At 42.8% G+C, this 15,488-nt stretch overlaps 1 protein-coding gene across 1 annotated transcript; it reads left to right on the top strand.

Annotated features, from left to right (window-relative positions):
• Window positions 1–12,574: 12,574 nt before the first annotated feature.
• On the top strand, window positions 12,575–13,510 carry LOC308254173 (olfactory receptor 4D1; the record flags this gene model as incomplete). The annotated part of the gene is made up of 1 exon (XM_080680103.1): window positions 12,575–13,510. One exon carries the CDS (start codon window positions 12,575–12,577, stop codon window positions 13,508–13,510), a length of 936 nt encoding a protein of 311 aa, XP_080536229.1.
• Window positions 13,511–15,488: the final 1,978 nt, after the last annotated feature.

Genomic DNA, 15,488 nt, shown 5'->3' with positions numbered 1-15,488 from the left:
CATTGTTTTTATGTAGTGTTTGAAAATGTGATTTCTTGCTGTCTGAGAATGGCTAGCTCTGTCAGAGCTCACTCTGTCCTCCCAGGCTTTTTGGTCTGTACCTTCTGTCTCCTTTGTCTCTGTTGTCTCATCTGGATCTGTTTTGATCCCATCCCCAGCAATATCTCTTACCTGTTGGGTGTGTGCTGGGAGGAGGCTCTGGTTGGCTGGTTCTGAGAGCTCCTGTGACTGAGACAGCTCCGGTCCCTTCAGGTGGGACTCCAGGCTTCTCGCATTCTATCTCCACTTTAGGGAACTAGAAGAAGAGCAAACTAAACCCAAAGTCAGAAGAAAGAAGGAAATAATAAAGATTAGAACAGACATAAATAAAATAGAGAATAGAAAAACAATTGAAAGAATCAATGGAACCAAAGGTGATTCTTTGAAAAGATTAACAAAATTTACAAATCTTTAGCTAAACTGACTTAAAAAGAGAGAGAAGACACAAATAAGTAAAATTAGAAATGAAAGTGGGAGCATTACTACCAGCCTTATGGAAATGAAAAGGATTATAATAGAATACTAGGAGGAATTCTATACCAATAAATTGGATTATCTAGATTAAATGGACAAATTCCTAAAAACACACAAATTACCAAAGTAATTACTTAAGAAGTAATAGAAAATCTCAACAGACCTAAGAGAAGTAAAAATTGTATTAAAAAACCTCCAACAAAGAAAAGTCCAGAACCAGATGGTTTTATTAGGTGAAGTCTACCAAAAAATTTAAAGGAGAAGTAACACCAATACTACTCACATGCTTCCAAAAAATAGGAGTAAAGGGAACATTTCCTAACAACATTCTATAAGGTGAGCTTTACCCTGATATCAAAGTCAAAGAAAGATAGCAAGAAAATAAAAACCCACAGACAAGTATTTCTTATACATATAGATGCAAAAATCCTCAGGGGGAAAAAACACACACACACAAAAAAACTATCAAACCAAGTTCAACAGTGAAGTAAAAGTATTAAACACCATGCCCAAGTGTGATTTACCTGAGAAATGCAAAGATGGGTTAGCATAAGAAAAATTAATCAGTATAATACACTACATTAATAGAATAAAGGAAAACCCACATAATCATCTCAATAGATGCAGATGAAACATTTGAAAAAATTAAACACCCTTTCATGAGAAAAAAAACTTAGCAAATTAGGAATATAAGGGAGTTATTTGTGAAAAACCCATAAGAAACATTATCCTTAATAGAGAAAACTAAAAGCTAGTACTGGAAGTTCTAGCCAGAGCAATTAGACAAGAAAAACAAAAGACACCCGCATTAGGAAGGAAGATAGAAAACTGTCTCTATTTGCAGATGACATGATTCTATATATATTAAAAATCCCATATAATCCATAAAAATCTGTTAGAGGTAATAAGCAAATTTGCCAAAGCTGCAGAGTCCAAGATCAACATAAAAATATCAGTTGTACTGCCGAAACCGGTTTGGCTCAATGGATAGAGCGTCAGCCTGCGGACTGAAAGGTCCCAGGTTCGATTCCAGTCAAGGGCACATACCTTGGTTGCAGGCACGTCCCCAGTGGGGGGTGTGCAGGAGGCAGCTGATCGATGTTTCTCTCTCATCGATGTTTCTGACTCTCTATCCCTCTCCCTTCCTCTCTGTAAAAAAATCAATAAAATATATTAAAAAAAAAAAAAAAAGAATGTAAGCCCCATGAGGGCCAGGCTTTTAAAAAAAAAAAAATAAATAAATAAAAAATATCAGTTGTACTTCTATAAACGAGTAAAAGACACTTATAAAAAGAAGTTTAAAAATACCATTTAAAATAGCATCCAAAAGAATAAAATACTTAGGAAAACATTAACCAAGATGATGAAAGACTTGTACACTTGAAGGCTATAAAACATTGCTGAAAAAAAAATAAAAAGCTAAATAAATTAAAAAGACATCCCATGTTCATATACTGGAAAGCTTAATATTGTTAAGATAGCAATACTCTCCAAAGCAGTGGTCGGCAAACCGCGGCTCACGAGCCACATGCGGCTCTTTGGCCTCTTGAGTGAGGCTCTTCCACAAAATACCACGGCCTGGGCGAGTCTATTTTGAAGAAGTGGCGTTAGAAGAAGTTTAAGTTTAAAAAATTTGGCTCTCAAAAGAAATTTCAATAGTTGTACTGTTGATATTTGGCTCTGTTGACTAATGAGTTTGCCAACCACTGCCCCAAAGTGATCTACAGATTCAATGCAATCCCTATCAAAATTCCAATGGCCTTTTTTTTAAAAAAAAATAAATCTTTATTGTTCAGATTATTACAGGTGTTCCTCTTTTTTTCCCCCTAGCTCCCCTCCACCTGATTCCCCACCCCACCCCATGCCCTTACCCCCTGCCACTGTCTTCATCCATAGGTGTAAGCTTTTTGTCCAGTCTCTTCCCGCACCCCTCACACCCCCTCCCCCCTGAGAATTGTCAGTCCACTCCCTTTCTATGTCCCTGATTCTATTATATTCACCAGTCCATTCTGTTCTTCAGATTTTTTATTCACTTGATTTTTAGATTCACTTGTTGGTAGGTATGTATTTGATGTCATTTTGTTGTTCATAATTTTTATCTTTACCTTTTTCTTCTTCTTCCTCTTCTTAAAGAACACCCTTCAGCATTTCATGTAATCCTGGTGTGGTGGTGATGAACTCCTTTAGCTTTTTCTTGTCTGTGAAGCTCTTTATCTGACCTTCAATTCTGAATGATAGCTTTGCTGGGTAGAGTAATCTTGGTTGTAGGTTCTTGCTGTTCATCACTTTGAATATTTCTTGCCACTCCCTTCTGGCCTGCATAGTTTCTGCCGAGAAATCAGCTGACAGTCGTATGGGTGCTCCCTTGTAGGTAACTAACCGTTTTTCTCTTGCTGCTTTCAAGATTCTCTCTTTGTTTTTTGCCCTTGGCATTTTAATTATGATGTGTCTTGGTGTGGTCCTCTTTGGATTCCTCTTGTATGGGGTTCTGTGTGCTTCCTGAACTTGTAAGTCTATTTCTTTCACCAGGTAGGGAAAGTTTTCTGTCATTATTTCTTCTAATAGGTTTTTAATATTTTGCTCTTTCTCTTCTTCTGGCACCCCAAAAATTCAGATGTTGGTACACTTAAAGTTGTCCCAGAGGCTCCTTACACTATCTTCATATTTTTGGATTTTTTCTTTTTGTTTTTCTGGTTGGGTGTTTTTTGTTTCCTCATATTTCAGATCTTTGGTTTGATTCTTGGGGTACGTTGATCTACAGTTGAGTTTCTGTATATTCTTTATTTCAGACAGTGTATGCTTAATTTCTGACTGGTCCTTTTCCATTTTTTTGGCATTGTCATTAAGGTCCTTGAAGGTCTCACTAAGCTCCTCGGAGGTCTCATCAAGTTTCTCGGCGGTTTTTAGAAGATTCTTGAGTAACCTTATAAATGTGGTTCTGAACTCTATGTCGTCCATTAGTTTGCTTTCCTCCATTTCTCTCATTCGTGACATGTTTCTTTGTCTCCGCATTTTGCTGCTTCCTTATGTTGATGGAGTGGCTTTGTGTGGTAGGTGACCTATAGGGGCCAGTAGCTCAGCCTCCCCAATCACCTGAGGTGGATGCCTTTGGTACACCCCTTTGTGGGCTGAGTGCAAAGTCTTGGTGTAGTTAAGCCTTGATTACTGTTGGTACACTGGGAGGAATTGACCTCCAGGCCAATTGGCTGTGAGGACCCGCTGTGTCTATAATGGAAGAACTCCTGCGCTGGAGACACGCTTATGGTGCAGGACTTGTTTCAGTGGGGCTTTGGTGCTCACTGAGTCTGCCTCTTGAATGTGTCACTTATGGATGTGAGGAGTTGGAATCTGGTGTCTCACACTGACCACTAGGTACACTGACTTCTGGATCTCCAATGGGGTGCAGGTCAGCTACTGTCTGAGGCCACCCAGCAGGAGCTACAGCAAGAACTACAGTTTTCTCCTCTTTGCTTGGAGTTTGGAGGTTTTGGAGCTGTCTGACCTGGGCTGCAAGTTTGCTAGGTTAAGCTGCGATAGGGCAGGCCATTCATATGCTAAAGCCGCTGCTTGGAGCTTGGGTGGGTTCGTAGATTGTGCAGGGCGGGGTCTCAGGGCGTGACTAGGCTAGGGCGTGGCAAACAGCGATGGCTGCCAGTAAGCCCGCTCTGCGGCTCTGCGTCTCCGACTGTGTCCCCATGTCCCGCGCCCCAGCACAATAAACAATTGTTCCTGCGTGCAGCCCTGCAAGCAAGCCTCCCTCACTTTCCGACCCCACGGCAGACAGTCCAGCTTCTCCCCGTAGGAGTTTGGGTCCCCCGCGTCTCCCCAGAAACGAGTTCGGAGTAATCGGGAGCTTATCTCCCTTCAGGTTGAAAACAGCAGCGCTTTCAGTCACCCGTTGCCAGCCCGATTCGCGCATCTCCGTACCTCAGCTTTTCAGCGCTTGTGCACCCCTCAATGCTGTTTGCTCTTTCCTTCTAGTTGTAGAACTTCCACTCAGCCAGCTTTCCCGTGGTTCTGGGTGATAGACGTTCTGTCTTTTAGTTGTAGTTTTGAAATTGTTGTGCGAGGCAGCAGTTTAGGTGCTTACCTATGCCACCATCTTGGTTTCCCCCCTCTCCAATGGCCTTTTTATGCAGAAATTGAACATCCAATTCTCAAATTCATATGCAATTACAAGGTCCTCCATTTAGCAAAACAACACTGAAAAAGAAAAACAGAGTAGAAGAATTCACACTTCCTAATCTCAAAACTTATTAAAGCTACAGTAATTGAAATTGTGTGGTATCAGCCCACAAATAAACATATAGACCAATAGAATAGAATTGAGTGTCCAGAAATAACCCAAAACATCTATGGTCAATTGATTTTATTTACACTTAGGGGCCCAGTACACGAATTCACGCACCTTGAAAGGAACTGTGGGCTGCAAGGCTGTGGTGGGCACATGGGCGTGTCTCGGCCCATCCTCCATGCCCCTGCCTGGCCCCTCCCGCCATGGCCCCTGGTCCCCTGTCTGTTAGCAGCCTGCTCCCATGCACTGATGGCGCTGGCCCTGCTCACACCCGTTGATGGCGTGGAGCGATTGGGGCCGGTGCCAGCAGCGGGTGTGAATGGTGGCTGCTGCCCCAATCACCACTCAGGAGGAGGGGAGGTGGAGAAGCCCTGAGGGGCGATTGGGGCCGGCAGCCACCACTTGCACCTGCTGACGGTGCTGAACGATCAGGGCCAATGCCAGGCACTGGCAGCAGGTGTGAGCAGTGGCTCCAGCTCCAGCAGCAGGTGCAAGCGCCCGGTGGGACCACAGCACACGGGAGCAAAGAATTTTCAGTAACCACCAGAGGCTCGCCCCAATGACAGTGACCGGTGCCCCGCCTTGGTCTGGTGCCCCCGTTCACCTGCTCCACCATCCCACCGCAGCCGATGTCTGCCATCTTCTGCGCTCTGCCACTTGCTGCCAATGCCCACCATGTTCCACGCACTCCCTTGTGGTCAGCGCACGTCATAGCGACCGGTTGTTCGGTTGTTCTGCCATTTGGTCTATTTGCATATTAGGTTTTATATATATATAGATGGTGCCATAGCCATTCAATGGAGAAACAATAGTTTTTTCAAAAATTGGTGGGGACAACTGGATAACCACATGCAAAACAATAAAGTTGGACCCTTACTTCATTCCAGATATAAAAATTAACTCAACATGAATTAACTATCTAAATATAAGAACTAAAAATATAAAACTTTTAAAGAAGTAAATCTTCACGACCTTGAATTTGTCAATGAATTAAAAAATTTGATACCAAAAGCACAAGCAACAAAAGAAGAAAATAGATGTATTATACTTCATAAAAACGAAAATATTTTGTACTTCAAAGCACATTACCAAAACATGAAAAGATAACCTACAGAATGGGAGAAAATATTTGTAAATCACATATCTTATAAGGGTCTAATATCCAGAATGCTGAAAGAACTCTTATAACACAACAACAAAAAGACAAATGACCCAATTGAAAAGTGGGCAAAGAACTAGAACAGACATTCCTCCAAAGAAAATATACAAATGGACAACAAGCATATAAAAAGATGTTCAATACCATTACCATTAAGGAAATGCAAATCAAAACCACACTGAATACCACTTCACTCCCACTAAGACGATTATAACAAAAAGACAGATAGTAAGAGGTGTTGGTGATGATGTGGAGAGATCATCACTGTTCATACACTGTATTGGGAATATAAAATGGTGCAGCCATTGGGAAACAGGCTGGCAGTTCCTTCAAAAGTTGAACATAGACTTATCATATGACCCAGTACTTCCACTGCTAGGTATATACCCAAGATAATTCAAAACATATGTTCACACAAAAACTTATGTACAAATGTTATAGCAGCATTATTTATAATAGTAAAAAAGTAGAAACAATCCAAATGTTCAAGAACGGATTGATGGATAAACAAAAGTGCTATATCCATACAATGGAATATTACTCAGGCAAAAAGGAATGAAGTTGACACATGCTACAACATGGATGAACCTTGAAAACATTATACTAAGATAAAGAAGCAAGACATAAAATACCACATATTATATGATTCCATTTAGACAAAATTTCCAGAATAAGCTAATTTATATGGACAAAAAGTAGTTTAGTCATTGCCAGGGACAGGGGAGAGAACAGAGTGGGTAGTGACTGCTAAAAAAAATATGAGGTTTCTTTTTGGGGTCACGAAAAATTTCTGGAGTCACATAGTGGCAATGGTTACAAAAGCTTGTGAACATACTAAAACCCACTGAACTGTGCACTTTAAAATGGTGAGCTTTATGGCATGGGAATTATACCTTGAAGGTAAATTACACCCATTTATATTGGGAAGGTCACTATGGCTGTACGAACAGACCAGAGGTTGGAGTGAGAGATACCTTAACAACCATACATGTGAAAAAGGCCTCAAAGGGCGTGACCTGGACATGTCCTAGGACAAAGTTTACTCTTTCACCTACAGTGGTGGTAGCAGAGGGTGGCGCCTTAGTGCTGACTTCAGGGATTTAGTTCTTATAACCCTTCCTGAGAATTCATTTTCCTTAAGGGCTCTGAGCCTCCTTCATCTGGGTCCTAGGCTCAGTGCCCCTGAAGAGTTTATAATGGTGCATCTGATGCAACTGCTCACATACTTTTTAATAACTCCCATTGCTCTTACCCTCAGCAGCCTGAGCCCAGCTTCAATTCACAAGTTAAGCCTAACTTTTGTCCTCTGAGGCATGTCCCTTCCCTTAAGGCCAATTCTATATGTGTTCCTGGTCTTAGAGAGGCCAGAAACATGGAGCTGCAGAAGAAGGGTGGCCTGAAAGACGGGAGGCTCTAAGTCCACTTGGCCACTTTGGGCTGGAGGTAGGTGATGGGCCCAGGGTCCTTCCCTCGGACAAGTCAGCACCGAGAATGCTCCTGCCAAAGCCTATTGTAAGAAAAGCATGGGGCCCTAGCCAATTTGGCTCAGTGGATAGAGCGTCGGCCTGCGGACTGAAGGGTCCCGGGTTCGATTCTGGTCAAGGGCACATGCCCGGGTTGCAGGCTCGGACCCCAGTAGGGGGCGTGCAGGAGGCAGCCGATCAATGATTCTCTCTCATCACTAATGTTTCTATCTCCCTCTCCCTCTCCCTTCCTATCTGAAATCAATAAAAAAAAAAAATATATATATATATATATATATATATATAAACATTTTTATTGATGTTTCTATCTCTCTCTCCCTCTCCCTTCCTCTCTGAAATCAATAAAAATAAATATATATTAAAACATTTTAAATGATGTTTCTATCTCTCTCTCCTTCTTCCTTCCTCTCTGAAATCAATAAAAATGTGTGTATATATATATATATATATATATATATATATATATATATATTTATTTTTATTGATTTCAGAGAGTAAGGGAGAGGGAGAGGGAGATAGAAACATCAGTGATGAGAGAGAATCATTGATCGGCTGCCTCCTGCACGCCCCCTACTGGGGTCCGAGCCTGCAACCCGGGCATGTGCCCTTGACCAGAATCGAACCCTGGACCCTTCAGTCCACAGGCCGACGCTCTATCCACTGAGTCAAACCGGCCAGGGCTATATATATATTTTTTAAAAAGATAAATATGGGGTGGAGGGAAGGTATGGGAATTCATTGGGCAAGAATGCTGGGGGGGGGCAGGATTTGGGGAACAGTTGATTTTATCTAGAACTAAGACTTTTTGTCTGTATTGGCTTATATGTTGGGTGGAATTTAGGACAGAGGGTGGGAGGGAGAGAGGAATATAGATGCAACTGCTTTCTCCCCTACCTCCCACAAACAATCTACAGCGTCTTCCCACACCTCGGAGAAAACAAACCAAGCCTTTCTCACACTTCCCACCCTCTAATGTTTCCCTTTTAATCCTCTTTTATTCCTTTACCTTCCTCCTTCCCCTGCCTGCTGCTTCTCCCACTCACTTCAGGTTTTCATTCCTTCTCCATTGCTATTCCTCCATGTTATCTTTCCTTAAATCTTGTGTTTAATAAAACCTGTTAGCGCTCCCAAGATGACCACCAACTAGATTACCCCCATTTTTGGAACCACTTATTCCTCCTCCCCTCCTCTCTCTTAGTCCTGTGTGGACTGATTTCCTGAGAGCAGGACAGATGGGAGGCAAGATTGAGTAACAACAGAAAGGAGCCTGGAGTCCTTCCTTTACCCCATACATATCAGGTCCCTTTTTTAGGTCTCTTTGTTTGCTTTCCCATCTAGACCCCCTCTAAATTTATTCTCTGTGTAGGTAGGTTGAAGAATCATTTCCAAAGAATTTATGAGTATGTAGAAAGAAAGCCGGCCATGCTAAGACAATGCTTTTAGGTTCATCAATCTGGTGATGCTGGGAGTTTGGATCCTTGGATGCCCTTCAAGGTCCCTTAAACTGAACCTTTTCATGCAGTGGCTGCTCTGCCTCCTCCACCTCTCTCAGTGGTTTGACCCATCCTGTGGCTCCATCCACTATAAACATATCAAGCGTTCTTTTGGAAAACATCCATGAGAAAGGGTATGTGTGCACTAGGAACTGTGTAGCACCAAACATATCAGCTTTACACTGAATTGCAAACACATGTGAAGTGACAGAGCCTTCCTTATGGAAAAACACCAATACATGGCAATGCATGGGAGAGCTAATTCTCTTGGGCCTTGAAGGAGGAGGAGAATTCAGATAAGTGAACAGGATGGGACGGCGATCAGGTTGGGCACTGGCTTGACAAAAGGCACTGAGACCTGAGGAACCGAGGAGCGCAAGGATTCTTAGAGGGGGAGCAAGTAAAAAGAGAATTATAGTTAAGAATACAATTCTGGGACTAATCATTCTCTGTGTGACCTGGGGCAACCTCTTTAAGCCTCAGTTTACTTATCTGTAAAGTGGGGATAATTAATAGTACTTAATTATCAGGGATTTAGTTCTTGTAAACTTTCTTGAGAAGTTCTTGAAATTTTATTTACAATGGTACCAAGGCCATTCAATGGAGAAAAAATAGTCTCTTAAAAAAAAAAGGTGGAGGCGAAACCGGTTTGGCTCAGTGGATAGAGCGTCGGCCTGTGGACTGAAGGGTCCCGGGTTCGATTCCGGTCAAGGGCACGTACCTTGGTTGCGGGCACATCCCCAGTGGGAGGTGTGCAGGAGGCAGCTGATCGATGTTTCTTTCTCATCGATGTTTCTAACTCTCTATCCCTCTCCCTTCCTCTCTGTAAAATATCAATAAAATATATTAAAAAAAAAAAAAAAAAAAGGTAGGGACAACTGGATAACCACACGCAAAACAATAGAGTTGGACCCTTACTTCATTCCATATGTAAAAATGAACTCAACGTGAATTAACTATCTAAACATAGAAACTAAAAATATATTTATATTTTATAAGCATGAGAATAATGCATGAAAATCAAACAGGACAATGCTTACAAAATGCTTAGCATAGGGAATAGCACATAATGTAAACACTCAATAAATGTTTACTCCTACAATGGCCACAATTACTACCACTAACAACGAGTATTTTATTACTTCTGCTGCTGAATGGCAGATGGATCTGCAAAGAAAGGTAGGAGTCAGTTTGTGAGGAAGCCCCTAAAAACCCTCCTAAGTATGAATTCTTTCCTGCAGGCAATGAAGAACCATGGGAAAATTTTTTTTGAGGAATTAATAATCCATTTTATTGGGTTCAGACCAGAAGTCCATGGGTGTTGAGGACCTTTATATTTGTCCTTTTTCCCCCTCTACGTTCTTTTGGGCTTGTTTCGTAGATGCATGAGCTGTTTTTCCTTCCAGTAATAACTCTTGGCCTTCTCCTGTCTCTTCTCCAGAGTGGCTGTGACTGCCTGATAGTTCCAGCCAACTCCAGGAGCCCGGCGCCCTAGGTAGGCAAGCTTCCATATAGGTTTCAGACGCACAACTTGGAGGGCGGCAGAAACCACCATTTGCTGTTTCTTGTCATAGGGCGGCAGGATTCCTTTGAACACCTTGAGGCGGTCCAGGGAAGCCAGGCCTCACTTGGTCGTGTGCAGCAGCATGCCGTGCACAGTCTGCCTAAAGATGTAGCTGGGGGCTGGCTAGGAAGTGGTAGGGGCCGTGGGATGGGGTGATGTTCATCTGCTTGCTGGGGAAAGCCAGATATTTCAACTTGTTTCTGTGGAAATTGCCAGATATATTGATGCCCTCACAGTGTGCATCTCTGACTGATAAAGGTGTATAAAAGGGTATGATAGTTGGAATCTTCAGATGGACAAAGATAAAAATAGAGATACTAAAGCTATGCTGTTGGCATTTTAGGAATCAATGACCAGGTGGGAGAGTTGGGTTGGGGATGAAGGGTTAGGGGTCAGGGGTTTTCTCAGAGAGACTAAACCACGCCATGTAGGCTGCTGCCCACGCAGTCTCACCTCCACAAGGACACAAAGCCAGAGACAAAACCGTATTACCCTCTACTGGGGTTGCTGTGACAACGGCCCAGAAGTGTCTGCTCCCCTCTTGCCTGCCTCAGGGCTTCCTGCCCTAGTGAGCTGGGACACGCCCACTATAACCCGGCACTATCAGGTCATTTTCCTTCAGAAGTCTTCCAGGGGTTCTCAGTTGCCCATGGAGACACTTTTCAAATGGTCCTATGCTGGGAGTCAGTGAGCCACAGAATAAACAGAGTGCCTCTCCCTGAAGCATCATCTTTACACAAATATTCAGGATAAATGTGAGTTTCGGATGAGACAAATATGGCAATATTTTGAGTACTGTAATACCTCACAGATAATGTTAGAGATAGTTCTGTTTTGTATTTGTGTAATAAGTTGATGGAACTTCTTTTTGCATATATTTTTTCAATTCCCTTGTAAAAAGAGCATCAGTAGAATTCTGCTGTCCCTGCCATATAATCAAGTGGGAGTCAGGGAGGGGAGAGTGTTCTATGATTACGATCTTCCTGGGGCGGGGACTTGGAAAATTTTCCTGAACAATTAAATTTTGGTAAAGTGTAACCCCAGGAAATGGTTTCAACACCAAAGAACCCAGTTCATTTTTCCAAGTGAATGTGGCTAGAACCTTCACCTGATGAACTAAAGAACGTGTGTCTTCCCTATCTTATATTTATTTTATATAACACCTTGGGCTTACCAAAGTTTTACAAGCCACAATACTTAAATTACAGATTTTGTAACATAGAAATCCACACATGAAATCTGTATGTTCATGTTTACCAATGTCACCCCAATAAAAATTTAATTTAAAAACACACACACAAAACCCTCTCAAAATATTTTCTAGAAATACAATAGAAAATTCACATAAATGTAAAAATATAACACATAAGAGTTCAAGGAAATTTTGCATTTGTCTGGGCTGCTTGGGTTCCCCCCATATGACAAATGCCATTAGAGAAATATTTCTGCACAAAAGTTTGAGAAGCACTGATCATCCCACCTTTACTACAGTCCAGATCTGCTTGTTTTTCTTCACATTTGTCTCTGAATTTGCCCATGACAATTCTGTCTAATGCATACCTCTCTTCCTTCAACAGTGAACCATATGAATCTCCTGAAACCTCTGTGGTGAAGAAGCATCTATTTGTGTATTTAAAATTATTAGTCTCTACTTTTCATACTCGTTAGATTTTTACACCTAGGTTGGTGATATTTGTGGTCATGGATACTTGCTGGCATGTTCATTCATGGATTGATTGATTCAACTGTATTTGTGGAGCCTGTGGTTCACAAGGCACATATTGGGTTCAGCAGGTATGAATCAGACATGAAACCCATGGACAAGGACAGCTCGGTTCAAAGGGGGAAAGACCCATCAATGCCAGGAACACTATGCAGGGTGTGGTTAGGGAGATAAGCCTGTGAGAGCCTTGAAAAATGTCTTCAACTCCACGCAAGGCTCCCCTACGCTTCCTCTTGGAATAATACAGAATAATAATAACTCCATCCTGACATTCCACAGGAAAATAAGTGAATTTTCATAATCTTGTTTTGCAGGTTTCTCTCTAGGTATGTGGGGAAGATTCCATGGAAACACAGAACCTCACATGGGTGTCAGAGTTTGTCCTCTTAGGGCTCTCACAGACCCAGGAGCTCCAGAAATTCCTGTTCCTGGTGTTTCTACTTGTCTATGTCACCACTGTCGTGGGAAACCTCCTTATCATGATCACAGTGACTTTTGACTCCCGGCTTCACATGCCCATGTATTTTCTGCTTCGAAATCTGGCTGTCATAGACCTCTGCTATTCCTCAGTCACTTCTCCAAAGATGCTGGTGGACTTCTTTCATGAGACCAAGACTATCTCCTACCAGGGCTGCATGGCCCAGATCTTCTTCTTCCATCTCTTGGGAGGTGGAACAGTCTTCTTTCTCTCCGTGATGGCTTATGATCGCTACATAGCCATTTCCCGGCCCCTCCGCTATGTGACCATCATGAATACTCGGTTGTGTGTGGGGTTGGTGGTGGCTGCTTGGGTAGGGGGCTTTGTCCACTCCATTGTCCAGCTGGCTCTAATGCTTCCATTGCCTTTTTGTGGCCCCAATGTCCTGGATAACTTCTACTGTGACGTTCCACAAGTGTTGAGACTTGCCTGCACTGACACCTCCCTCCTAGAGTTCCTTATGATCTCCAACAGTGGGTTGCTGGTCCTGGTCTGGTTCCTCCTCCTTCTGATCTCTTACACGGTCATCCTGGTGATGCTGAGGTCCCACTCGGGGCAGGCCAGGAGGAAGGCAGCTTCCACCTGCACCACCCACATCATCGTGGTGTCTATGATCTTCATTCCCTGCATCTACATCTACTCCCGGCCCTTCACTCCCTTTCCCATGGACAAGGCTGTGTCCATCAGCTATACCGTCATGACCCCCATGCTCAACCCCATGATCTACACCCTGAGGAACCAGGAGACGCAGGCGGCCATGAAGAGGTTAGGCAAACACCTAGTGATTTGCAACAGGGAGTGAACTTTAAAAAGGTCGACTTGAAATGACAAACTTCTCTCTGAACTTTTGTTACCCCATGTGAAACGGAGAAAAGTCTTTATTAGAGTGTGACAATTAAGATTAAATTAATATTTCTACGGACCCACTCCTGTGTCAGATACTGTGTTGGGCACTTTCACACTTTTATCTCATCCTCATAAAACTCATAAGGAATACCTTATTTTTATATCAAACAGTTTTACCAACGAGGAAACTCAGAGAGAAATGACTTGCTCAATAATGGGCCGCAAGGGGTTCCTCTGACTCCAAGTTTAGAGGTAGGAGACGTGGATGGGATTTAAAACTCAGGGTCTCCCACAGCCACAAGGGTTCCTCATCCATGGATCAACATCTGTGATAAATAGTCAACAGTTTCATCTTACTTCTGGAACAATCATTCTTTTTCTCTCCCTGCCTCATTACCCATTGTGGTATTTGGGAAGTGGTCTCACTTTTAACATTGTATAAATATTTCCCATAAGGACATTTGCCCTTAGGATTTCTTTTCCTACCAAATACCCCTAGTATAATCTGTAAACTGTTCTACTTTTCCAACACGGTCTTTACATCATTTGGATGACTTGGTTGAGAGGAGAAGTATGTAGTTTGGGGGAACCAAGGTCAGAGAAGGCGGGGCATGTCTATTCACGTTCCAGTTCTGGGGTGGGGAGCTCAGTCCGAGGCTAACACCTCGTGGGTGTTCTCTTTGACTTCCTGCACTGGGATGAGAACTCCAAGAGGGCTTTCTTCACCTGTAAGTCCTCCCGGCGCCTTGAACAGTACCTTACATGGAGAGGCGTTTCAATTTTTCCTGCATCTTGTTCTTTCCCCTGTCAATTTCAGAATCTACTTTTTATTGCTGTCTCTCTATGTTAACATTTATTCCCTCCATCTCCTTTGAAGTATGCCTCACTTTGTAAGTCTCTGGTCAGGTATTATGTTGATTCAAAGTTAAGAAGATAATGTAGAAACTTTTTGTTTCTTCTTCCCTTCTGGCAACCATCCCATCCAAGAAATAAAAGTCCTTTGGGGCTCTCTCTAAGCCATCATGGCAACTCTGACTCCACCCTCTTCCACCTCCACTTTCCTGTCCTCGTTTCTCACATTTCTCCCTACTCCCAGTGGACCTAAGGAGATGAGGGGAGAGAAAATGGACTTAGTGTCATATTTGATCTGTGTGGTCCCTCAGAACAGCTTTTCTTGCTTTTATATTAAGTTTCTTTAAATGACTGATATGTTTCTCATCCTCCAATTTGTCTCTTCTCCGGATGCAGCATCTGTATTCCTTCAATTGTACATGTTGTGACAAGTTTCCTGACTCCACCATTCTTCTGTGACATCACCCTCGTATGACAACATCCTCCTTAAGATGAGATGCTCCCTGCGTGACACACTGCTGCACTGGGGGTGTGAACTCTTTAGAAAATGATTATCCCACTTCATTATTTTTTTAAATTTAATAAATTTTTATTGTTCAGATTATTACAATTGTTCCTTTTCCCGCCCCCCCCCCAATAGCTCCCCTCCACCCGGTTCCCTCCCCACCCTCTGCCCTTACCTCCCCGCCACTGTCTCATCCATAGGTGTACGATTTTTGTCCAGTCTCTTCCCGCACCCCCCACACCCCTTTCCCCCTGAGAATTGTCAGTCCACTCCCTTTCTATGCCCCTGATTCTTTTTTTTAAAAATATATTTTATTGATATTTTACAGAGAGGAAGGGAGAGGGATAGAGAGCTAGAAACATCGATGAGAGAGAAACTTCGATCAGCTGCCTCCTGCACACCTCCCACTGGGAATGTGCCCGCAACCAAGGTACATGCCCTTGACCGGAATCGAACCTGGGACCCTTCAGTCCGCAGGCCCACGCTCTATCCACTGAGCCAAACCGGTTTCGGCTCTATGCCCCTGATTCTATTATATTCACCAGTTTATTCTGTTCATCAGATTTTTAATTCACTT

The sequence above is a fragment of the Plecotus auritus genome (genome assembly GCF_963455305.1).
Source record: "Plecotus auritus genome assembly, chromosome: 7".
NCBI lineage: Eukaryota > Metazoa > Chordata > Mammalia > Chiroptera > Vespertilionidae > Plecotus > Plecotus auritus.
Note: the sequence above shows the minus strand (reverse complement) of the source record. Positions and strands in the feature narration are given on the sequence as shown.